The sequence below is a fragment of the Diaphorina citri genome, unplaced genomic scaffold (genome assembly GCF_000475195.1).
Source record: "Diaphorina citri unplaced genomic scaffold, Diaci psyllid genome assembly version 1.1 scaffold238, whole genome shotgun sequence".
Classification (NCBI taxonomy): Eukaryota; Metazoa; Arthropoda; class Insecta; order Hemiptera; family Psyllidae; genus Diaphorina; species Diaphorina citri.
This window is the reverse complement of record NW_007377675.1, coordinates 83354-110868: the sequence shown is the minus strand read 5'-3', so window position 1 is coordinate 110868 and position 27515 is coordinate 83354. Positions and strand designations below refer to the sequence as shown.

The 27515-nt window shown below is 34.6% G+C and overlaps 2 protein-coding genes across 2 annotated transcripts in view; both read right to left on the bottom strand.

Annotated features, from left to right (window-relative positions):
- Positions 1-17460, bottom strand: part of LOC103506487 (catenin delta-2-like) — a 43219-nt gene extending 25759 nt beyond the window's left edge. The window contains exons 1-2 of the mRNA XM_026821525.1: positions 17142-17460; positions 14473-14646 (exon numbers count right to left, since the gene is read on the bottom strand). Of these exons, the coding sequence (XP_026677326.1) occupies positions 14473-14516 (44 nt within the window). The 5' untranslated portion in view covers positions 14517-14646; positions 17142-17460. The remainder of the gene's footprint in view (positions 1-14472; positions 14647-17141) is intronic.
- A 3935-nt stretch (positions 17461-21395) lies between these two features.
- LOC103506483 overlaps positions 21396-27515 on the bottom strand; it is a 13617-nt gene continuing 7497 nt past the window's right edge. Inside the window, exons 3-5 of the mRNA XM_017442898.2 lie at positions 22687-22836; positions 22253-22430; positions 21396-22031 (exon numbers count right to left, since the gene is read on the bottom strand). Of these exons, the coding sequence (XP_017298387.1) occupies positions 21975-22031; positions 22253-22430; positions 22687-22836 (385 nt within the window). The 3' untranslated portion in view covers positions 21396-21974. The remainder of the gene's footprint in view (positions 22032-22252; positions 22431-22686; positions 22837-27515) is intronic.

Below are 27515 nucleotides of genomic sequence, written 5' to 3'. Positions count from 1 at the left end.
GAATACCTTTGTTGTGATTTCAGTGCGAAGGTGGAAATACTGTGCTGCCTGCAGCTGTTCCCACGCAGTCTACTTACTTGTCTGCATGCGCAAGACCGAGATCCACCAGAAAACAACCACACACATTGACGAGAGGCGAGGGACACGAAAACACAAAGGGCCGTTATCGTATTCGATTATGTGAACTTTTTTTTTTTTTTTTTTTTCTGAACCAATGATGCCGGCTTTTGGACGTAAACCACTTACTCCCACAAGCGAAATCTTCCACTCTTGTTCAGCCATGTTTTGTTCACATAATCGAATTACCTCTGAGTGCTGAGCGGCGAGTTGGTCTCCGGATATTGTTGCAAAATTTCAGCACACACCCCCAGAAGATTCAACTTTGTCGGAGATTTATGGGGAAAATATCTCAAAGGCTCTGAATGAGAAAAAAAAATCAATGGTTGGGTGAATGAGCTCTTTCAGGAGAACCCTGCCACATTAAGGAACGCAAGAAAAAAATCATTATCATAGTGCTTGTTACCTAATCTTTTACGAAAATGGTTACTTTAGTTAGATAGTTAATTTATTCCACAAGGTTTATTACCCATTCTAATCGGAATCAAAGGCTTGGTACAGATTTTGCAACAACACCGGGACAGAAATAAGAGCGGACATATATCTATGTTGACAAAAATCACATGGACAAAAACACTTAAAAGTGAAAGTGCCTTTATAAAAAGGAGCCAGCACATGCACAGGCTAATGGTCAGTGTAGGGAGATGCTAACATAGCAGCTATTGGTGAAATCCCACAAGCTGAAAAGAGCGATCGATTGGGGCGGAGAGCTGAAATGTTTTATGGATAGGACAGGACAGGACAGGACAGGACAGGACAGGATAGGATAGGACAGGACAACAGGACAGAGTGGAAGATGAGAAGAAGAGTACGATAAAAACTGGTCAATTGGTACCAATTGGGGGTCGTAAGGACTACCCATAAAATTTAATTTGAACCCCTAAAATTTCAACTCTTTTTTTTTTTTTTTTTGGGAAGCGACAAACCAGGATCTAAGTATCAGCTGTAACAGATCCAACAGTGGGTCTTTTATGAGAAGTTGCTTTGAAAAAAAAAAAAAAAATGTGTGACACAAATAGAAAGAAAGGTTTTCGTCTACAATAGCTGGATAATTATCATCGAAAGGTCAGTCTACTGGGATTGCAATTAACCAGGTTTTATTGTACTCAAATTAGCAAACGGGAGGACCGTTTCAAATGGGCGAGTGGCGGGCGGGAGGAGAACGAATTCTGTATTCATATTTACTTACATTAAATAAAAACGCGAACAATGCTTTGTTTGAAACTTTATCACTAATAAACCTAGCTATTAAATACAACGAGCACGAAGCTCCATTACCCAATGGGTACCCATGCTGAACTCTGTAGCGATAATTACTCAGATAGAAAAAATTCAAGACGAAAACTCCTCAGACATGCTTGGACTATGTTGCGATTTGAATAATTTATCCTATGACTGAGATATGCTGACTGAGAGAGTGTTGATTTTAATTTTAATTTTACGCGCACGGCAATGATTGATAAATTTGCCCAGTCAAAGGGCTTTAAGTGGAAATTGGTGCTATCAAATAACTTCAGATCCACCATTCGGATTTTACATTTTTTACCTTGAGAAATTACTTTGGCAATCCCAAAAAATGCCACCTTAAAGTGGCCACAGAGAAGCATAAAACTTATTATTGCAGGAAAAGTACGGGCAAAACTTTTTCCTCTTGCTGTATTTCTCCCTATTCATGTGAACCTAACCTATCTCTCTAAATTTGTTCACATTAAGGAGAGAATGATGTCATAAATTATTTAAAACAAAAACATAAACGGTATAACTTTGTTATTTATTATAATAAAATTATTGCCATTATTTCTTTCTGTTTTTCTCAAATAAAAATTTACTGGCGCAATAAAATCTGTATTTTCTCCTCTGTCCTTAAATATTGTGTTCGCTCAGAAAACTTTTTTCCCTTTTGTGAATAATGATACTTTTCAGTGGGGAAAATACACCTGCACTGAGCACTCGAAAAGCTCATTATCATCCTGATCAAACAGAGATCTTCAAAAGGAAAATACACACGAATCCGCGTCAAAAATTTACGCTACTTACTCGAAAAGGAATATCTTACCCTTGACAACACTCTAAGAAACACTGAAACCGAATCATGTATTATCAGCCGACAGCATTAAATAAAGTACCTATCCCTTCCTACATATCATAAGGAAAGTAAAAAGTGGATAATTTACATAGCTCTAAGTAGTATTTTCAAACGTGTTTTGCACGCTGGAGCTCCCGGGTTCAATCCTCGGCAGAGCCAAAGTAAATTCGGCTCTGTACCTATTTCGATTTCAGCCTCGTCAGGACAACCGTCAGGCACTTGTGTGAGAAGATCAATAAATCCTAAAATGTTGGTAAAGAAAGTCACCAGAATAAAGATTGTCAGAATTAAATGCAAAAATTTCTCAAACCTACCTGACTAAGTACCTATTTATTCATTTGAAATGTTGATAATAAAACAATAATTTTTGATGAGTGATGACTTGATGAGCAACCTGACCACAGAATCGCAGATAATGTTCATGTATCTGATATTAAAATTCGTAACATTCTCATCATACATCAAAGTGATATCAAGAGAATATTTGACGGAATTTTAGTTGAATGCTTTCACTTATCATTTGTACATTCCAAATGATAAGATGAGTGCATGTCTTTCCCGTTCTTTAGCAATCATAAAACCTAAGAGGTACCTGCAATTGGGACAGTGGTAGATAATGCTTCTTGTCATCTAAGAGAAGACAAATTTGCACTCGTAGGTATTTCGAAATACAAATATGTATATTTCAACAATCATCTTGTGTTGACTCCGCCCCTGATTACTCCGTAGTTGAGTTAGATACCTACAAATATGGATTATGTTATTGCCCATCTAATTAGGGACATATTAGATTACAGGATGGGCATGGGCATACTATGACTGACAAAGCCCAATAAAGCAAGCTATGTTTCATCTGAGGCCATACTGTCTCTTATCTACTTTAGTGATATTTCCATCCTGAACATCTCAGAAAAATTAGTCTAGTACTAGTACCTACCTACTCTTATCTGGCAAATTATCTCAAACAAAATTACAAGTTAATTTTTTTAATATATTATTTAAGTGATGAAAATGACTTTAATGAAATGTAAATTGCTCAATTGCCACATTAAAACAGACAGTCAAAGAAAAAAGTTTGAGATTGGAGAAGATAATTTGCAGTAAGTTTTTAAGCCATAGAAATTCAAATTATCATTTCTTTCAGCATACAAAGAAGATCCAGCATTAAAATCCAAGATGGAAAAAAAGTAAAAAGCAGGAAAACGAAGCTTTTGCTGGTAAAGTTTGATAGTAATTACATGTTCATTGTTCAAGATTCAAGTTAAATGAGATGGAATATTTTAATTTGTTTACATTTCATCTCATCTTTCAAATCAAGCACATCAATACCCTTCTACAAGATTTAATGGCAAATGGTAGTTTTAAATTGATTTTTAGTCCGTCCTTCCTTTATTAAATTACAACAGTAATAATAAAAGGTATAGTGGACGGACTATTGTATTCGCTTCGGTGTCGTCTGTGTGTCTGTCAGTCAGTCAGTACCTTAGCTCTTTAATTATTATTATTAGAAAAACATTGTCAAATATTAGTATTTTTGTTATGATTAATATTATAGTAGTCCTATTCGAGCCGAAACTGGGATAGATAACTAGATATTGCTAGCAAAAGAGGTGCAGTAGTACCTAATGCTAAATTACCTACTGCATGGGTTTCGTAGTTAGATGTACGTATCTTATGCCTTTTGAAAAATTAGATATTTAATATGAAAACTCATCAAAATAGGCAAATTATATAAACAAAAATGTACGTAGGTAGGTGACCTCGAAATAAATAAATAAAATAGGTAGGTAATTAAAAATTAATGAACAACTTAATACATAGGTACTTATAAAGCAGTGTAGGTAAGGATTAAAATTAGAAAATTACCTTTAATATGAGTCAAATATAGGTATTCTTCAATTTCACGTACTTATAGTAGGTACCTAAATAATAATGCTCAATAAAACATGCTATGTTTGACGAGAAATTATTTGCTAATTAATATTGCCTTGATAATATTTGTTCATCAATTCTGATATGAAAATGATTTCTCAGTAGATTTAGGTACCTACTTATATGTATTCGTAAGGACAAGGCAAATAAATTATTCAATAATCATAATATATTAGGTACTATCTAAGATATTATAATATTGTTTCTTACTGTGTAATAGTTATCTCTGCGTAGGTATCTGACCCAATCTAACATACAAGATAGACAAATAATTAAATGTCCTTGGTAGGTACCTACTTAAAATAAATAGCAAGAAATGAAAGCAAAAGAAGACATCAATACAATATCATCAGCTGTCAAAATTGCATGATATAAATTATTGGATGATGTTGAACGGATTTTTTCTCGAAATTTTCTCTCGTCTTACATATCCTTCGTTTCTCAGGGCTAAACGTTCGAGCTTTTTCTTGACTTTTTCATTCCTTCTTCCACTACGAGAAAAGATTTATAGTGAAGCAGATACTGAACAACTATTACTTGTGATATTAAAGAAAAAACAAATGTAGGAAAGGAAATACGTAGAGCACTTTTAAACTAAGAATGAAAAAAAAAATTATTGTTAAACTGAAAAATCAGTAGGAATGAAAAGAAAAGCTATGACATGAAATAAGAGGTATAAAGAAGTTATATTACCTACTACTGTACTTTACTCAACCATTTACAGTTTTGTGGTGGGAAAATAATACCTACAAGAAACTACTCTATTATAGGAACATTTAAGTTGCTCATTAAATACGTTGAGAGTCTCACCAAAATTTCAAGTCAAAAAGATATAAATATAGGAACCTATTACTTTCCTTACCTTATATTTTTAAGAACAGAAGAGGTACGTACGTATACATTAAGAATGCTTGGACAGCAAGTAATGAAACAATGAGACAAATATGACTTCAGCTAACCTAACCTCAAGTAGATATGTACCTACTACACACTTATAATTAAAGAGATCACAGATTAAATTAATTTTAGTATAACCATTCTTCTTTCAAATATCCAACCTTACATTTAACCCCATCCTCCCAACAAAATATATAATCTGACTTTGAATAAAAAGCTTTGGCATTCCAATTTGAGTGTTTATGACCAATGATCCCCCACTTCTTTGAGATCAATGATAATAAACTTATCCTAAAATAAATTGCACTAAACAAAACAAATTTTTGTAAAGAAGGCACTAAAAACAGATCAATCATTTGTACAGCTTCTGTAACCAATAACTATATCAATATCCATAACTAAAACAAAATGGAAGCAGATAATAAATCTTCCATGGAAAATATTAAAGGAATTTTAATTGTGTTAAGCATATTTAAATGCTCGTCACAAACATTGTTCCCCGATTATTTCACCTAGATAAATTTTATGACATGACTTGGACTCGAACCACCAACCCCCAGATCCCAAGTCCAATGCATTAACAACTGCACCACTGAGGTTGGTTTCCATGGAAAATATAAACTAGTAATACAGTTAAACCTTTCTAATAAATCATTGGTTTTTTCATCGTGGATAGACTCAATATTATTTTGTCAAGTGTTGATACTGATACCAATATCACAGCTCCTCTCATCAAAAGGAAGAAATTGCCTCATTTCTCATGCCGAGGCTTTGCACTCAATGAATTTGAGCAAACTGATGTAGACGCCTGGAAATAGAAGAAAGTTAGCCAGAAGTTATACTTAGCACATTAAATACACATGTTCCCTAGAAATCAATGAATGGGTCACTGAATTGGTAGGGCGGGTCACTGTTTGGGATACCACATGCTGCTGACTATTTCAGGGTTCAACTTTACAGCAAAACAATTCCAGCAAAAAGTGGGATGTATTATGTATTTGATTTATTATTCTCTTTTTAGGAACTTACCTGATTGGTTGGTACAGATTGAACCAGCCAATTCATCTCTTCAGTTGCTTCACAGATGATTTTCAAGTACAAACCATCATCCAAGGGGGCAGTGGGAAATTTGGTGTCGGGTTGATTCATTGTATTCTTAATGAGCTGTGTGGATCCATCGAGTTTGGTTGGCTTCAAGTCAGCTTCCCTACAATGATAATGAAATTAAAACAGTTAGAATTTTATTGTTAATTTCAATGTCACTTATTTGTCATTTTTGGTTAGATAATGATAATTTTTCATTTGTGGTTCATTCTTGAAAGCATAGTGTTGCGCATTACAAGCATTTGCAGCATTTTTTTTTCATGACTTTCCCTAAATAACTGATTTGTAGGGGGGGGGGAGGAGTAAAGGGAGGCAATCCTTTTGGAATCGTTAGTTTTTACTTTTCTATTTTGACTTACTCTACTTTAAATTTCTTGACATGATTATTCTTGACCACTTCATTGAATATCTCAGGCTTCAGACTTCTTTTTTTCCAATGAATAGGGTGAGATTGGATCAACTTGGCAGCATCTTTTTTGATTTCATCCTTATCAGTTGATGTGTCAATACTAAAAAAGAAAAAAAACATTAGATCATTTTTTAAAAAATAGGTTTGATAAAGGGAACTACTGTAACTGCTAAGGACAAAGAGCTAAGGAAGACATGATAGGAGAAACCCAGCTGTTCCGAGTAAAAACCTTGTCTGTTTGGGATAAAATCCACCTTGGACAGGAATTGAACCTGTAACCTGATACTTTCAAGGTACCCAGATGTGCCACCCTCCAATCTAACTAGGCCGTCCAATTAAGACAAAAATGAAAGTAGGTATTTATTATTTCATGGCCCATCATTTTAAATCAAGGGCTATTCAAGAAGGGAAAGACTTGGTTAAAGGATTTGGATCCTCAGGAACTCGATACCTTCAGCTTGACATTTGGCCATGTAGGTAGACCACAATACTAACCGGTTGTCTGTGTCAGTGTCAAAAAAAAAAAAAGCATTAGATAACAAAAACATTTACTTATTTAAGTGGTTTAGCACAATGAAATTTGTGATAAAAAAAAGTGAGTGTTTCATAACTGTTGGTTAGAAAATCGCTTCGCAAATTCTTTGTGGCAAAGCAGAGAGCTTTTTCACAACTTTTGCGGATAGCATTACCAAGAAGTAAGCGGTTTATTTCAGTTCATTGGATAAATTTAATTATTGGAATCAGCTATAAAGTGCATTGCATATTAAGAAGGCATAAACAGCATCTTAAATTTCTCATTTGAGCTTGCATCATAATTAAATGCCATGACATCTACCAACAAAAATATTGATCTTAGAATAAGTATACTACCGTTAGCTCTCATTTAAAAAGTAAAAAGCATACCTATTCATACGTAGAAATTGGGTAAGAGAACGGATAGATATTTTATTTAAGTATAACGAGGTATGTACCTAAATATGATTAGGTATTATTTGCATGTATTTATTTATTTTTTTATTTTATACCTAATTTGCAAAATACGTAGATGTTATGTGTAGGTAGGTATCTGAGTTAGATACCTAGGTAGGTTTCTGTATGTAGGTAACTACCTGTTTGTTAACACTAGGGAAGAGCAATAGAAAATATTTTGGGAGTGTACCTAATACCTACTAATGGAAACTGTTATAATTAAAACACAATCCTAATGTATTTTCAATGGCAAAGCAGAAAATACTAATACACACCTGTGGATCATATTTAGTTTGAATGCAATTACGGCAAGCGGATGTAGATAGCTTTTATAACCATTTCCTTAGTGTAGAAAACTAGATTTGTATCTGCAACAGAGTAGAAAAACATTGTCAAATATTAGTATTTTTGTTATGGTTAATATTATAGTAGTCCTATTCGAGCTGAAACTGGGATAGATAACTAGATATTGCTAGCAAAAGAGGTGCAGTAGTACCTAATGCTGAATTACCTACTGCATGGGTTTCATAGTTAGATGTACGTATCTTATGCCTTTTGAAAAATTAGATATTTAATATGAAAACTCATCAAAATAGGCACATTATATAAACAAAAATGTACGTAGGTAGGTGACCTCAAAATAAATAAATTAAATAAAATAGGTAGGTAATTAAAAATTAATGAACAACTTAATACATAGGTAGGTACTTATAAAGAAGTGTAGGTAAGGATTAAAATTAGAAAATTACCTTTAATATGAGTCAAATATAGGTATTCTTCAATTTCACGTACTTATAGTAGGTATACCTAAATAATAATGCTCAATAAAACATGCTATGTTTGACGATAGCTTCCTTCCCACCTACCTTTTTAGGGATCGTAGTAAAGAACCTAAATAATTCGCGAATACAAATAGACAGCTTGGATGTTATTTAGATATTTAGGTATTTTTTATGAGCTCTATTGTTTACGTTATTGTTTTGCTGATTTCAGACAGGATAACACCTGACTAGCATATTTCGCAGAGAGGATTGGCTATAAAAGTTATGAAATATGCGTACAACAATGAAGAAATATTGGGATGAAAATTTATTCCTTCCGGTATATGTAACATGTGTCAACAGATATTTTCAGCATGAGACGTCACATGTTTTCAATAACATAACCTATACCCTATACCTATTTCAATAACATAACCTATACAAATGAGGAAATTTATTCCTTCCGGTATATGTAACATGTGTCAACAGATATTTTCAGCATGAGACGTCACATGTTTTCAATAACATAACCTATACCTATTTCAATAACATAACCTATACAAATGAGTTGCTTCGAGCTCTGCTTTTATGGGATGTTCATGAAAAAACTTACCTAATTTTTCTTAATGTCCAAAATATTTGACGCTTCATTGCTTTTTAAAAACACGGAATTTTCTTCGCTTTTTAAATGCAGTAAAGGAACACACTTTTTAAAAGAATATGGTTTTTCCTTTTCCCTAAAAAAGAAAAATAATGAAAAAACTTACCTAATTTTTCTTAATGTCCAAAATATTTGACGCTTCATTGCTTTTTAAAAACACGGAATTTTCTTCGCTTTTTACATGCAGTAAAAGAACACACTTTTTAAAAGAATATGGTTTTTCCTTTTCCCTAAAAAAGAAAAATGTGAAACGCGATCACTGAGTTAAGTATTCGTTACTTTGGTAACTATAGAGAATATAAACAATAATTCACTTGTAAAGGAACATAATTAAAGAAGGGCAGGTACTTTTTCCACAAGGAAAAAAGCGAGGTAAATAGGGTTTTGTTTGAGGGTACTAAGGCCGAAGCTACGGATCTATTTAGGGGAAGGCTACTTTAATAAGGACTTACCTAATGGAGGGCACTCACTACGTGAGGTTTATAATTACATAATCGGCTTTCTATTTAGTAGACTTAACCCGTCTGGTTCTATTTTATTTCGTGGTCAAAAACTCCCACGACCGTGAAAGTGGTTGAAAATTACACACTGATATTAAATCCGAGTACTTTAATGTTATGTAATATCAGCCCAAAAATGGGGTAAGTAGGTGTTAAAACAAAAGTTAGGTATGATCAAATTTGACTAGATACAACGCGAGGCCAGAAATGACAAATTGAAACTGTATTAGCGGTCAATGGTCAATGCACCCGTTAGTTCTTTTCAAGGATCAAAAGATAATCTTGTCTCATGAAAGAAGGCCTGAAAAATGCTTCCTCATAAAATATATAAAAAGTTAGAAAAATAAAAATAGAAAACATACCCCCATTAAAATCATAATAGATGAAAACGGACACGAATTATTATTACAAAAGCAAAGCTACCTTATTGACCGCTATAGTGGAGGTACCACATAATGGGTATGGGTAAGTAAGGGTATACAGTCGAACCTGGATATAGTTCTATTTAGTAGACTTAACCCGTCTGGTTCTATTTTATTTCGTGGTCAAAAACTCCCACGACCGTGAAAGTGGTTGAAAATTACACATCAATTTACACTGATATTAAATCCGATTATCCGAGTACTTTAATGTTACGTAATATCAGTCCAAAAATGGGGTAAGTAGGTGTTAAAACAAAAGTTAGGTATGATCAAAGTTAACTAGATACAACGCGAGGCCAGAAATGACAAATTAAAACTGTATTAGCGTTAATATGGTCAATGCCCCCGTTAGTTCTTTTCAAGGATCAAAAGATAATCTTGTCCCATGAAAGAAGGCCTGAAAAATGCTTCCTCATAAAATATATAAAAAGTTAGAAAAATAAAAATAGAAAACATACCCCCATTAAAATCATAATAGATGAAAACGGACACGAATTATTATTACAAAAGCAAAGCTACCTTATTGACCGCTATAGTGGAGGTACCACATAATGGGTATGGGTAAATAAGGGTATACAGTCGAACCTGGATATAAAACGAAAGGACCTGAGATGGACGAGAAGAGACAGAGACCGGCTGCTTGACTTTACACAGGGAGAATACCAGCCTGAAATTTTCCTTGCTAAAGAAATAGCAAAGGTTGAGTGCGAAGGGCATCCACTCGGAAATTTTTTGTAGCCCAATGTGAGCCCAAAGTAACCAACCTAGGGCTGATTGAGAGGCTGACAAAAACGCCGACCCCGTCTGTACACGGGAAAAGGCGAAGAAAAAGAAGAGGTTTTTTAAGGTGACTACGCGCTACTAAAAGTCGCGCGACTACGCTTCCAATGTGCGACAGGCCTAATGCAACACTATCCCTTTAACCCTTTGGGTAATGTGGGTAGGGGAACACGGGGCAAAATGGTACCCTACTCAAGAGAACAGGATATAGCGGGGCAGAATGGTACCCTACTCAAGATGAACGAAATGCGAAACGAACTCACCTGCTGTGTGGACAGTTGTTTCTGGGTTCGTGACAGGAGCGTGGCAGTGGCGCTGTTCTCGCTACTCTGAATGGAGAGGTTGGGTGAGTGAGAGTGACTGTTCGGATGACCATTGGTCGGAATGTACGACACGTCCACCGAGTACGAGCTGATCGGGTTGATTTCTTGCTGATCTCTGCACGGGGGAAAAAGAAGAGAAAAAAAATCGAATTAATTTTTTGACATGGCTCTTTCGGGCACGGAAGGTAAAGTAAGTATTAAAAAGTTGGGTAACTTTTAAGAATCTACACGACACTTGGTAAAACGACTAAACACCGAAAGGGAAAATAAGAACGTGTAGTTTTTTTTTTTACTTTCTTTCACTTAGTGCCTAAGCCTAAATCATTATAAGATGAGTGCATGTCTTTCCCGTTCTCTAGCAATCATAAAACCTAAGAGATAGGTACCTGTAATTGGGACAGTGGTAGATAATGCTTCTTGCCATCTAAGAGAAGACAAATTTGCACTCGTAGGTATTTTGAAATACAAATATGTATATTTCAACAATCATCTTGTGTTGACTCCGCCCCTGATTGCTCCGTAGTTGAGTTAGATACCTACAAATATGGATTATCTTATTGCCCATCTAATTAGGGACATATTAGATTACAGGATGGGCATGGGCATACTATTACTGACAAAGCCCAATAAAGCAAGCTATGTTTCATCTGAGGCCATACTGTCTCTTATCTACTTTAGTGATGTTTCCATCCTGAACATCTCAGAAAAATTAATCTAGTACACTTATCTGACAAATTATCTTGAACAAAATTACAAGTTAATACAGAGGGTTCACGGGGTACTGACGAGACCCGTATGGTGAAGTTCACAAACTTTTCGAGAGTTCTACAATGATTTGTTTTTGGGAGTTATAATAGTGCTTTCTACAATGAATTGTTTTTAGGCCCTCATGTGAAAATGTCCCGTCATATACTGGACATTTTAGCGTTACAGCTGACCTCAATATAGGTTAGCAGGTGATCGCATGACCAAACAAAGGTCCTTTCCGGCGATTTTATTCGATCAAAAAGATTGCACACCCTTGTTTCATGTAAATATTTACTAATTACCTACTGAACAAATAGGTACTTATAGTTATTCCTAATTTTATATTTAGATACTAGTGGTTGACCCGTCCTTTGTACGGGACCACCACACACACAAACACACCCCCACACACACACCACACCCATCACACACATCCCACCACACACACACACCACACCCATCATACACGCCAATAAATGGATGGGTGACTTAAAGTTAATTGACTAATTGTGGGATTTTTTTTTTCTCATTTTCTCACACAAATGAGCTCTGATCTTGAAATTTGTCGCGACGACCTATGAACTCAAAGCGAGAAAGTTTTAGATAACACTTCAGTCGATCATTTAAGACCGGTTTTAGCGTCACCTATGTTAAGCTACGCCGAGTAAGGCCAATAAATGGATGGGTGACTTAGGCCTTATATTGGGAATAAAGGGAGAACGGGCTCTAGTCTTGATTTTAAATCATTACATGAAGGTAAAATCGAAAAATCAAATCAAGAATAATAATAAACTGAATATTAAACAAATTAGGTAGGTACATAAGTACTGATTTTCTTTAATCCTGATCTAATAAACTACGGGCTAAATAATTCCCGGAGGGACGGACCCAGCTTGTTTGTCTTTGGGTTGCCTTGGTAACTCCTATTAGCTAGACAGGCTGATGTTCTCACAGTACACTTAGGGATCCCCCTCAAGATTTTAATACTGGAGAAAATGAAATGCCCAGGATCAGACAAAAAATTAAGAACCTTTGTAAGTAACAGAATTCAAGTGGTTTCAAATAATTATGTGCCTCAGTACTTGTATTACTGAGGTACAATAATCCCCTAGGTCTACAATGTCATGTTAACTTTGTGAAGTAGTTCACCAATTCATTTTTGGTGTTTTTCATCTCCCTGTCAAAACACAGAAGCCAAAATACTTTTCAGTATGAGACTGTAGACCTGGGGATCAATTATGATTTATGAACTCACAACATTGTCTAGACACACATTATCTTATCAGTATTCTACATAGATACCCTCTGCAATCTACTTTATGGCATGACACTACCCTTATCATATTATACTTAACAAATTGGTCAAGCAGTTAATCTTATGTCTGGTTTCACAATCACTTATACTAGGCATTAGGGATCAACTGATGGGAAAATATCAAAAACCCTTTGTAAACTCCTTGTTTCACTTTGCTATTTGGAAGTCAAACATTGCTTTTAATCCAATTGGTTTAACTTTAACTAAGATCAAACTAATAGTATGACTAGGGTTACCAGACAAGAAATTTTAAAAGGAGGACACAGAAAATAATCAATACAAAAACCACCAGTATAATAAGTAACATTTATTTATTTATTTTTTATATACCTACTGAATATATGTAAATTGTACATGGGCTTAATTGCACAAAAATTGCATTTATGCTTTTTAAAAGTTTGAGTTGTGACATCCTCTTCTCAACATAAAACGATATGTTACGTAATTTAGGTTTTTGAGGATGTAACTTCAAAAAGGCGGACATTTTGCTTTATTTTAAAAAGGTGGGCGGACGGAGGACAAACATATAGAAAGGAGGACATGTCTGCCGAAAAGCGGACGTCTGGTAAGCCTAAGTGTGACCCTTGAATGAATTCTTTAATCAGGCTATCAAGGACTAGCAATTGTAATTCCCTGATCAAATTCTTCCCTGTCTTGACATAATAATTAAGTAGGTATGTATAAGTACTTAATTATAGAGATGCATATGCCAAACAATATCTATTACAAAAATTATCCTAGGCTGTTCAATAAGACAACTTGTAGTCTTGTTGGAACAATACCAGTAACTCAATCATTAGAAGATATTTTTCCTGTAATAGATTGTACCTAAATAATGATAGGAATTCTATTCCTATCATTGCAAGTAAATAGGAGGTTATTATAAACTATATAAATTTGTCATTGGCATAATTAGCAACTTGAGAAATAAGTGAATAGTGTTACAGAGAGGGAATCCCCTCTGATATGTCAATGTTATAAATAAGTAATGTAAGTACTTACTTACTTATTTCATTCAAATAGGATAGAGGTCTCTCTATCTTTTTTTTTTTTTTTTTTTTTTTTAGGTAGGACAAACTTGGAGACACCTACTTTTAAAAGTCCTGAATGACATGCTTAGGTAGCCAGAAATTAAGATGACCGGGTGCAGAACCTAATCTTTCATAATATGACCACTGTGGCAATCCATTTTGACATGTCAAGTGGACCACCTTTCAAATTGGTGTCTCCAATTCACCCCATTCTAATAAAAGAGAGTGTTTGCGATCAAAAGTAGCGTTCCGTTAATTGAACTCTTTAACGTTATTTGACGAAAACACGTTTCTACACAAGCGCTGAAACGAGTTTTCGTCGAATAACGTTAAAGAGTTCAGTTGACGGGACGCTAATTTTGCAAAAGCTCGCCAATACCGGGGGGATAAACAGATATAAAAGCTCGGGACAACTTACAGACAAGAATCTCCAGGTTGGTTGTTGGACATGTCAATCTTCATGGACAATTCAGGAGACGGTTTTTGTGGAGAGATGAATCAGGAATATAACCGGGACCCGAATCAGATCTGGCAGGCAAACGCTCTGGAAACGAATGGCTGACTGCATTGCTATGACTCGTCATGGAATTCCCTGAAACACAAATGAATGTCGTGAATAATCTCTCTATATTTAAAAGGGAAAAGGCACGAGTACATACTATACAGGCAAACGCTCTGGAAACGAATGGCTGACTGCATTGCTATGACTCGTCATGGAATTCCCTGAAACACAAATGAATGTCGTGAATAAGCTCTCTATATTTAAAAGGGAAGGCACGAGTACATACTGGGAGCAGATTCTAATCATAACATTTGTGAAAATAACAGTGGATCAAGATTCCTATCCATAGAATGCACTTATTAATTACTTACAAGTTTCAAATAAGTAGGTATTGACTTTATTTCGTCTGTCAGCAGTAAGTACTAGGTAATCTGAGAATGGTTTAACAGAAAACGCCTCAAGGGGAAATAAAATTATGCCTAAGCTTTCTTTTCCTCTTTGTATTAAGTACATAATCAATTAATTAAAATTAAGTAAGTACAACTTTGTCTAGACACACATTATCTTATCAGTATTCTACATAGATACCCTCTGCAATCTACTTTATGGCATGACACTACCCTTATCATACTATAACAAATTGGTCAAGGAGTTGATCTTATGTCTGGTTTCACAATCACTTATACTAGACATTAGGGATCAACTGATGGGAAAATATCAAAAACCCTTTATAAACTCCTTGTTTCACTTTGCTATTTGGAAGTCAAACATTAATTTTAATCCAATTGGTTTAACTTTAAGTAACTAAGATAAAACTAATAGTGTGACTAGGGTTACCAGACAAGAAATTTTAAAAGGAGGACATTTTGGCTAAAAAAAAAGCGGACATTTCAACCAAAAGGAGGACACAGAAAATAATCAACACAAAAACCACCAGTATAAGTAACATTTTTTTTTTCTAACTCTTTTATATACCTACTGAATATATGTACATATTTCATGGGCTTAATTGTACAAAAATTGCATTTATGCTTTTTAAAAGTTCGAGTCCTGACATCCTCTTCTCAACGGAAAACGATACATTACGTAATTTAGGTTTTTGAGGATGTAACTTCAAAAAGGTGGACATTTTGCTTTATTTTAAAAAGGTGGGCGGATGGAGGACAAACATATAAAAAGGAGGACATGTCCGCCGAAAAGTGGACGTCTGGTAAGCCTAAGTGTGACCCTTGAATGAATTCTTTAATCAGGCTATCAAGGACTAGCAATTGTAATTCCCTGATTAAATTCTTCCCTGTCTTGACATAATAATTAAGTAGGTATGTATAAGTACTTAATTATAGAGATGCATATGACAAACAATATCTATTACAAAAATTATCCTAGGCTGTTCAATAAGACAACTTGCAGTCTTGTTGGAACAATACCAGTAACTCAATCATTAGAAGATATTTTTCCTGTAATAGATTGTAAATAATGATAGGAATTCTATTCTTGATAGGGTTATTATAAACTATAAATTTGTCATTGGCATAATTAGCAACTTGAGAAATAAGTAATATGAGTAGTGTTACATAGAGGGAATCCCCTCTGATATGTTGATGTTATAAAAAAGTAATGTACTTACTTACTTAATTTTGTTCAAATAGGATAGAGGTCTCTCTATCCTAGTTGGCTCCTTATTGCAGTTGAATTCTCAAATGATATAATATTGAGGACAAAACGGCATACTCCAGGTGTGATTGAAGCCAAACCCTACTTACTAAGTGAGTGCCTAAGCCTAAATCATTACATCACCGAGGCAGGCAAACTACATTTTTTAGTTTTCTTCACTTTGTAAAAGTTACACCAAGTTGGTATAATGATAATGTCATATCAAATATGCCAACATTTTGAACTAAGAATATAGTCGGTATTGAAAACTAGGTACATTTCTGACCCAAATCTTAAGAGAGCTACATGGAATCAAGTTAAGTAGAACCATGTAAAAACATGAAACTCACCAAGATTTATATTATTCCACTTAATTTACTAAGTCAGAATGATTTTTAGGACAAGCATATCTATACCTACTTAAAGTGACTTGTCTTGGATTATCTTGTCATGAAAGTTGCAGCCTCAGTGCTAGCACTGATACTTAAAACATAAATTGAGGACAAAACGGCATACTCCAGGTGTGATTGAAGCCAAACCCTACTTACTAAGTGAGTGCCTAAGCCTAAATCATTACATCACCAAGGCAGGCAAACTACATTTTTTAGTTTTCTTCACTTTGTAAAAGTTACACCAAGAGATATTCTCTGTGTGAGAAATGCAGCAGCTCTTTGATCTCCAGACCTCTCAATGAGTTGCCTTCCAATATATATATTATATTATTATTCCCAAGATTTATATTATTCCACTTAATTTACTAAGTCAGAATGATTTTTAGGACAAGTCATGAAAGTTGCAGCCTCAGTGCTAGCACTGATACTTAAAACATGGTAAATTTGTAAGGATTAAAATGATAGAATATTTAGGTGTCTACTTTGTAAATACAGACTAGAAATACAAACATACAAGATTTGAGAGAGAATAGAACTTACTGAAGAAATATCTTATGTAGGCCACTGCATTGAACGATTAGAGATGTTTATTCATCAGCAACTAGGTGTGTTGTTTTTTTCTTCTTTTTTTAATCAGCCTTTCCAAACATGATACAATCAATAGACCATGTCAAGAGTACAATGCAAGAAATATACTTTTTACTTGATCGAATAAATTAATAACTATTAATAAAAACACCAATAAATTAATACGTCAGCAACTTCTGTCAAATTGAAATAGAGAGAAGTGAAATTTTCAGAAATAGTAGAGAGTAGACTTCTATTGATAGCAAGATAGAAATAGTAGATGGTTGGCAAAATGAACTTCTGAGATTTCACTTTAGAACGACAGAACACGTATTTACTTGATCGAATAAATTAATAACTATTAATAAAAACACCAATAAATTAATACGTCAGCAACTTCTGTCAAATTGAAATAGAGAGATGTGAAATTTTCAGTAATAGTAGAGAGTAGACTTCTATTGATAGCAAGATAGAAATAGTTGATGGTTGGCAAAATGAACTTCTGAGATTTCACTTTAGAACGACAGAACACGGATGTTAAAATAGAACTTCTTTAGATAACTAGTCACTATTTTATTTAAGTTTGATTTATTAAATCGAATATAATAAATTAATAATTTTATTTCAACTTTAGAGCAGAACGCCGTTTCCGAATTTATTTTCTTCAATCAAATGTTTTCTTCTTCATTTCACTACAGAAGACTACTCCCACTCTTTTTTCAATGCATTGTGGGATGTGGCAGTTGTGACGTCACTACGGCATCAGTAGGCTGCCTACACATCGCGCGTAAAACGTTGTGCTACGAGGGCTTGTTGAACGCATTTATTTTTCGATTTATTTTGAAGTTTTAAGAACATCGGGGGCCTAGAGGGTTCTTTTTCCACTCTATCAATCGGATAACAAGATTGTAAGACATTTTTTCGGGTTTTCAGTTTTTGACTCAGCGCATGCTGTTCTAGTTGGCCTCACTTTTTTAACGCATTTATTTTTCGATTTATTTTGAAGTTTTAAGAACATCGGGGGCCTAGAGGGTTCTTTTTCCACTCTATCAATCGGATAACAAGGTTATAAGACATTTTTTCGGGTTTTCAGTTTTTGACTCAGCGCATGCTGTTCTAGTTGGCCTCACTTTTTTGTAAGTAGGTATTGACTTTATTTCGTCTGTCAGCAGTAAGTACTAGGTAATCTGAGAATGGTTTAACAGAAAACGCCTCAAGGGGAAATCAAATTATGCCTAAGCTTTCTTTTCCTCTTTGTATTACATAATTAATTAATTAAAATTAAGGTACAGATTTTGCAACAACACCGGGACAGAAATAAGAGCGGACATATTTCTATGTTGACAAAAATCACATGGACAAAAACACTTAAAATTGAAAGTGCCTTTATAAAAAAGGAGCCAGCACATGCACAGGCTAATGGTCAGTGTAGGGAGGATAACACTAGTTAAATCTGAGATGCTAACATAGCAGCTATTGGTGAAATCCCACAAGCTGAAAAGAGCGATCGATTGGGGTGGAGAGCTGAAATGTTTTATGGATAGGACAGGACGGGACAGGACAAGACAGGACAGGACAACAGGACACTCAGAGTGGAAGATGAGAAGAAAGAGTACGATAAAAACTGGTCAATTGGTACCAATTGGGGGTTGCATTTTTATTGTACCTATTTCAACAAAATTAGAGCACACTATACTTGAAACCAACCCATCCTCTCGCATTGAACATAAATTTCAAAGCTTGGGTATGGTCGCATGGGTTTGCATAATACAATCCATGTACAAACTGAACATTATGACCATTTTTATTGTACCTATTTCAACAAAATTAGAGCACACTATACTTGAAACCAACCCATCCTCTCGCATTGAACATAAATTTCAAAGCCTGGGTATGGTCGCATGGGTTTGCATAATACAATCCATGTACAAACTGAACATTATGATATCTAACAATGGGAAAAGTGCGTTGAGTAACAAAATAGGGAGCTCATAGAGACCAACTATACGCTATGCTCATTAACTTTGAAATATGAAACCCCTCCGCTCGAAACCATACACACCTTTTCCTGGCAACCTAGATTTCATAGTTCTATCTGCTATTTGTAGCAGAGATTCACAATGATTTTCCATGCCGAAATTTCATTTCGTCAGAGAAGTTTTTGTCAAAACTGTTGACATATTGGGATATTTATTATCAGCCGACAGCATTAAATAAAGTACCTATCCCTTCCTACATATCATAAGGAAAGTAAAAAGTGGATAATTTACATAGCTCTAGTATTTTCAAACGTGGCACTTTTTTGCCCTTGCTTGATTATCCACTGCGTTCTAAACTCATTGAACGACCTTGTCAGGCAGGGAATGCGGAAAATTCCAAAGGTCATTCGAGGGCAAGTTGCAAATAGTTTTTCCTTTGATCATGAATGTATTTTAGATCCGGTTTAGCGTACCAGAAATATAATTTTGATTTTTCTTTTCTCTTTCCTTGGATAAGGGTCGACAACCTTTTTTGACAGGCCTCTGATGGTAGACCCCTCTAGTTTGAAATAGTACCTCCCCTTTGGCAGTATCTACCTAGTACCGAAATCCAATAAATAGCCCACAATCTGACAATTGCGAACACATTTGCAGTCTCATATAGACTTTATGATAGGTAGTCTAGTTTTGAACGCTTTTCATGCACTTGCTCTTGGGGGCCCAAAGTACCTACGATTCAAAACGAAATCATGGAGGTCGTACGAGAAATAGGTAAGGATTCTGTGAAAATTATCTAGGTTTTCAAACTCATAGAATAGATATCAAATAAAATTTATTAGACTTGAACGGTGCAGTGTTTCTTGTGCACACACCTTGATCTACGTCACGAGTTATTTTTCATTATTCCTGAGGAGTAGGTATCAAATGAATGGATTTTCACGTGATGAAAAATTAAACAGGTTCTAAAGAAGAACTTTTAAATGATATAAAACAAATAATATTAAATGAAGTTTATAATTCAAAATCGCGATTGTAAAATAAAATTTTACTTTACTTTATTCATTAGGTGGTACCTACGTACCTTCTACTCCAATTCTATGGCTTGACTGGTTACTGTGGTTACTAGGTTACTTTACTACCTACCTAGACAAGTAAGGTACATACCTACATATTGTTTTACAGATCCAAATCATTATCAAAGATCTCTTCAGAAATAAATACCTAGGTATAAATTTTAAAAGTAAAATAATAACAGAGACAACAAATTTTAGTCAATTAGTATTTATTAAAAAATAACTGGTCAGAAAATAATACGTGAAATCACATAGAAAATAATATTTGGATAATACAAAAGAATTAATAACTAAATATCTCAGTCTCAAATGATTAATAGTAAAAAATCTTTTAGGAAAACGGACTTGTTTGCACGTGAAATCACATAGAAAATAATATTTGGATAATACAAAAGAATTAATAACTAAATATCTCAGTCTCAAATGATTAATAGTAAAAAAATCTTTTAGGAAAACGGACTTGTTTGTCCTGAACAAAATAAATAACAATAAACAACATGGAACTCTAACTTAAAAACTAGGAAAATATACTAAACTAAAAAACAAGTAGGCATGATTGAGGGAAGCTGTGACATGAAATAAAAATTCTAAATACTAACAATAATGATAAATAAATATTTAGTTACCCAGAGCAGATACTGAACAACTATTACTTGTGATATTAAAGAAAAAACAAATGTAGGAAAGGAAATACGTAGAGCACTTTTAAACTAAGAATATTATTGTTAAACTGAAAAATCAGTAGGAATGAAAAGAAAAGCTATGACATGAAATAAGAGGTATAAAGAAGTTATATTACCTACTACTGTACTTTACTCAACCATTTACAGTTTTGTGGTGGGAAAATAATACCTACAAGAAACTACTCTATTATAGGAACATTTAAGTTGCTCATTAAATACGTTGAGAGTCTCACCAAAATTTCAAGTCAAAAAGATATAAATATAGGAACCTATTACTTTCCTTACCTTATATTTTTAAGAACAGAAGAGGTACGTACGTATACATTAAGAATGCTTGGACAGCAAGTAATGAAACAATGAGACAAATATGACTTCAGCTAACCTAACCTCAAGTAGATATGTACCTACTACACACTTATAATTAAAGAGATCACAGATTAAATTAATTTTAGTATAACCATTCTTCTTTCAAATATCCAACCTTACATTTAACCCCATCCTCCCAACAAAATATATAATCTGACTTTGAATAAAAAGCTTTGGCATTCCAATTTGAGTGTTTATGACCAATGATCCCCCACTTCTTTGAGATCAATGATAATAAACTTATCCTAAAATAAATTGCACTAAACAAAACAAATTTTTGTAAAGAAGGCACTAAAAACAGATCAATCATTTGTACAGCTTCTGTAACCAATAACTATATCAATATCCATAACTAAAACAAAATGGAAGCAGATAATAAATCTTCCATGGAAAATATTAAAGGAATTTTAATTGTGTTAAGCATATTTAAATGCTCGTCACAAACATTGTTCCCCGATTATTTCACCTAGATAAATTTTATGACATGACTTGGACTCGAACCACCAACCCCCAGATCCCAAGTCCAATGCATTAACAACTGCACCACTGAGGTTGGTTTCCATGGAAAATATAAACTAGTAATACAGTTAAACCTTTCTAATAAATCATTGGTTTTTTCATCGTGGATAGACTCAATATTATTTTGTCAAGTGTTGATACTGATACCAATATCACAGCTCCTCTCATCAAAAGGAAGAAATTGCCTCATTTCTCATGCCGAGGCTTTGCACTCAATGAATTTGAGCAAACTGATGTAGACGCCTGGAAATAGAAGAAAGTTAGCCAGAAGTTATACTTAGCACATTAAATACACATGTTCCCTAGAAATCAATGAATGGGTCACTGAATTGGTAGGGCGGGTCACTGTTTGGGATACCACATGCTGCTGACTATTTCAGGGTTCAACTTTACAGCAAAACAATTCCAGCAAAAAGTGGGATGTATTATGTATTTGATTTATTATTCTCTTTTTAGGAACTTACCTGATTGGTTGGTACAGATTGAACCAGCCAATTCATCTCTTCAGTTGCTTCACAGATGATTTTCAAGTACAAACCATCATCCAAGGGGGCAGTGGGAAATTTGGTGTCGGGTTGATTCATTGTATTCTTAATGAGCTGTGTGGATCCATCGAGTTTGGTTGGCTTCAAGTCAGCTTCCCTACAATGATAATGAAATTAAAACAGTTAGAATTTTATTGTTAATTTCAATGTCACTTATTTGTCATTTTTGGTTAGATAATGATAATTTTTCATTTGTGGTTCATTCTTGAAAGCATAGTGTTGCGCATTACAAGCATTTGCAGCATTTTTTTTTCATGACTTTCCCTAAATAACTGATTTGTAGGGGGGGGGGAGGAGTAAAGGGAGGCAATCCTTTTGGAATCGTTAGTTTTTACTTTTCTATTTTGACTTACTCTACTTTAAATTTCTTGACATGATTATTCTTGACCACTTCATTGAATATCTCAGGCTTCAGACTTCTTTTTTTCCAATGAATAGGGTGAGATTGGATCAACTTGGCAGCATCTTTTTTGACCTCATCCTTATCAGTTGATGTGTCAATACTAAAAAAGAAAAAAAAAAAAAACATTAGATCATTTTTTAAAGAAAAGGTTTGATAAAGGGAACTACTGTAACGGCTAAGGACAAAGAGCTAAGGAAGACATGATAGGAGAAAGCCAGCTGTTCCGAGTAAAAACCTTGTCTGTTTGTGATAAAATCCACCTTGGGCAGGAATTGAACCTGTAACCTGATACTTTCAAGGTACCCAGATGTGCCACCCTCCAATCTAACTAGGCCGTCCAATCAAGACAAAAATGAAAGTAGGTATTTATTATTTCACGGCACATCATTTTAAATCAAGGGCTATTCAAGAAGGGAAAGACTTGGTTAAAGGATTTGGATCCTCAGGAACTCAATACCTTCAGCTTGACATTTGGCCATGTAGGTAGACCGCAATACTAACCGGTTGTCTAAGTGTCGAAAAACTTTTCTACACATGAACAACAATAAATTGCATATTTATGGGGTAGAAGAAACTGTACATTTACCAGAAATGAAATTGAAAAATGAATCAACACTTTCGTAGAATACTAAAGGAATTTCAGTTGTGGAACTGCAAAGACAAAAGACTAAAACTAAATAAAAAGAAGAAACTTAGGATTTGGCAAACTCCAAATTTTTCAAATTTGCCTCCTCTCCATATGACTGCGAATGCGCATTCTATCGCGCATAGGTATTTCGTGACGAGGAAAAGATGAAAAAAAAAATAATAGCAGTGTTGCCAAGTGTTCAAAAGTGTACGGATATTCCTTCTGTGCAAAACCGTACACTCCGTACGGTACTTTCTTTTGAAAAGAATGAATTGCGTGTTGCTTAGTTTTGTTATACCAGGCGATCTTTGTCAATACATATGAATAGACTACATGGGTACCTACTTTTTTATTTCAAGAGCAATTCATTATTAAAGAAAGTAGGTACCTCCTTCTGAGTTCTTACCTTGATAGATATTCATTACCTATTATAAAAAGGGAAGGTATATTTTTAGCTATGGGAATCGAACCCGGAACTTTTCTAAGTGACAAGTAAAGGTGTTATCTACGACCGAAGTATCTCTAGTCTTGATTTTAAATCATTACATGAAAGTAAAATCAAAAAATCATAATAATAAACTGAATATTAAACAAATTAGGTAGGTACAAAGGTATAAGGGACGGTTTTCTTTAATCACGATCGAATAAACTAGGGGCTAAAAAATTCCCGGAGGGACGGACCCAGCTTGTTATTTCAAGAGCAATTCATTATTAAAGAAAGTAGGTACCTCCTTCTGAGTTCTTACCTTGATAGATATTCATTATTATAAAAAGGGTAGGTATATTTTTAGCTATGGGAATTGAACCCGGAACTTTTCTAAGTGACAAGTAAAGGTGTTACCTACGACCGAAGTAGGTAAAGGAATTTCAGTTGTGGAACTGCAAAGACAAAAGACTAAAACTAAATAAAAAGAAGAAACTTAGGATTTGGCAAACTCCAAATTTACCTATGTGTAAAAAATACTTTTGTTCGTTTTTTGTTCTTTATTAACATTTCTTTTAAATTATTACAGAGATAGTATAAAACTATTAAGGTACTAATAAAATTATAACGTAATTGATTTGATTATTTTTAAATTAAATGAACTACCTAGATAGATTAACACCCGCTCTTCAGGTGCTGATAGCACTTGTAAATGAGATTCCGTTGTTGTACCTCCCTACCATCAAAAAACTTACAACTTTTCAACATGGTACTCGTAGGTATATCATACTTCGTGATATACTGGTAAGTAGGTATGTATCTACAACGGTTCAACGCAAAAAAATAATACTAGGGATATGTCTCGTGATTTCACACTATCAAACATACAACTTAGTGTCGAAAAACTTTTCTACACATGAACAACAATAAATTGCATATTTATGGGGTAGAAGAAACTGTACATTTACCAGAAATGAAATTATTGAAAAATGAATCAACACTTTCGTAGAATACCCTACAAATAATAATAAAAAGTTCAATGAGAGGTATCGAACATTATAATCATAAAGGAGGGAAAACTACTTTAACATTGGTAAAATAAAAATAAATTTGAATTAAGTACAAAAATAAATAAATAATATTATAGGCATTATAACAATAAATAATAAATACATTGGTAGTGGTAGATAACTACCAAACTTATCAAAGTTCATGAAATTAATAATGACACAAAAGTAATGACTCAACAAAACACAGAAATAAATATCAGATCCCAGAGTATGATTGGACTTTTACTATCAAGAGAAATTGCTATTTTCAAAAAAGCCAAGATTCCTTAGAGTTCTAGACGTCCTTGCTATGAGTTCAATTTAGCAATAAAAAAGCATAATCAGAAATCAAACCTAATAACCACTTGACTTCCAAGCCTAGTCCATGCATCCGCTTGGCATTTGCTAATTCCTATGATTATCAGGAGAGGATGTTCTCTAATAATACAATGAAGAAGGACATAGACGAAGACACAGGTCACTTCAGCATAACGTAATAGTACTACGTAACCACCAGGCCTAGAATGACCATCATGAGAAGGCATATTGTAAACTAGTGGCTAGTGGCTCAGTAGAACTCTCTCAGTAAAAACCGATAAAGTCCAAAGTTCAATGAGAAAATTTCCTTTTTCTTCGCCCTTTCCCGTGTTCAGACGGGGTTTTTCGTCAGCCTCTTAATCAGCCCTAACTAGGGTGATTGCTTTGGGCTGACATAGTAACCACCAGGCCTAGAATGACCATCATGAGAAGGCATATTGTAAACTAGTGGCTAGTGGCTCAGTAGAACTCTCTCAGTAAAAACCCATAAAGTCCAAAGTTCAATGAGAAAATTTCCTTTTTCTTCGCCATTTCCCGTGTTCAGACGGGGTTTTTCGTCAGCCTCTTAATCAGCCCTAACTAGGGTGATTGCTTTGGGCTGACATTTGGTTTTGGCTACAAATTATGAGTGGATGCCCTTCGCACTCAATCTTTACTATTTCTTTAGCAAGGGAAATTCAGGCTGTTATACTCCCTGTTTAAAGTCAACCAGCCAGCCTAAGCTAGTCTACTCCCTGTTTAACGTTCCCCAGCCAGACTACTTCCTGTAATGGACATTTCTTCCAGTTTTCAGATTGCATCCAAATTGCTCGAGAGTTACGGTTAAACAAACAGACCGACTGAAGGAAAACTCAAGATAAATCACTTCAACAAGAGTTTGTTACGAGGTTTAAATGTCCAAATGTCATACTTTTCACCTGTCGCAGTAGTGCAAGGGGAGGTAAATGTCATGACGGTACCCAGACAGACTGAAGGAAAACTCAAGATAAATCACTTCAACAAGAGTTTGTTACGAGGTTTAAATGTCCAAATGTCATACTTTTCACCTATAATCACCTGTCGCAGTAGTGCAAGGGGAGGTAAATGTCATGACGGTACCATGGTAAGGGGCTTATAACATTTTCTGATGCTTTATTCAAACTAACAATTTTATTGCAACGATAAATTTGTTTTGGTTACCATTTGAAAGAGCTCTACGCTTATAACATTTTCTGATGCTTTATTCAAACTAACAATTTTATTGCAACGATAAATTTGTTTTGGTTACCATTTGAAAGAGCTCTACAGAACTGTCCAACCATGCGAATCTTGTTACGACTGCCGGGGTAAGGGGACTTTCCAGTCCTATCTCAGCAGGATAAACAAGATATATTCCATTCTACTGTTACTACTGTAGTCTTACAGGAAACCAACCGCTTCTTACATAAATTTACGTTTCCAGATGTCTGTTTAGATCACATTCGAACAATACTCAATCCAAGTGCGTATCTGTTTCCTTCTGAATTGTGAGAATACATGCAGCTTGAACCACATACGAGTAATAATACTCGCACAACTATGCAATATGCATCATAAAATTTGCTGTAAATTACTCCACGGCCTCTTCAAGCCCCCGGGTAATTAATCAGTTGTTATTAATTTGAACAGCTTATCAATGACCTTGGGTGCGTGTGAAATGCATTGAGATAACAAAATAATGTAATACATCTTTGTCGATGTCGCAGCCAAAGTAATCAAACAGATGTATACGTACCCACATAGACAGTGATGCGTTTTAGGCAGCTTTTTACTAATTGTCAGTATCTAAACACTGTGAGTCTTTTTGTTATTCAAAAGATGACTAATAGGTCTAATATCTTTTAATTATTCCAAAGCTTAGGGGATTTCCCCTCAATCGGTATTCCATTCTACTGTTACTACTGTAGTCTTACAGGAAACCAACCGCTTCTTACATAAATTTACGTTTCCAGATGTCTGTTTAGATCAAATTCGAACAATACTCAATCCAAGTGCGTATCTGTTTCCTTCTGAATTGTGAGAATACATGCAGCTTGAACCACATAATAATACTCGCACAACTATGCATCATAAAATTTGCTGTAAATTACTCCACGGCCTCTTCAAGCCCCCGGGTAATTAATCAGTTGTTATTAATTTGAACAGCTTATCAATGACCTTGGGTGCGAGTGAAATGCATTGAGATAACAAAATAATGTAATACATCTTTGTCGATGTCGCAGCCAAAGTAATCAAACAGAGGTACGTACCCACATAGACAGTGATGCGTTTTAGGCAGCTTTTTTACTAATTGTCAGTATCTAAACACTCGCACTTCGTGCTCGGGAGGGGGGCTTCGCCCC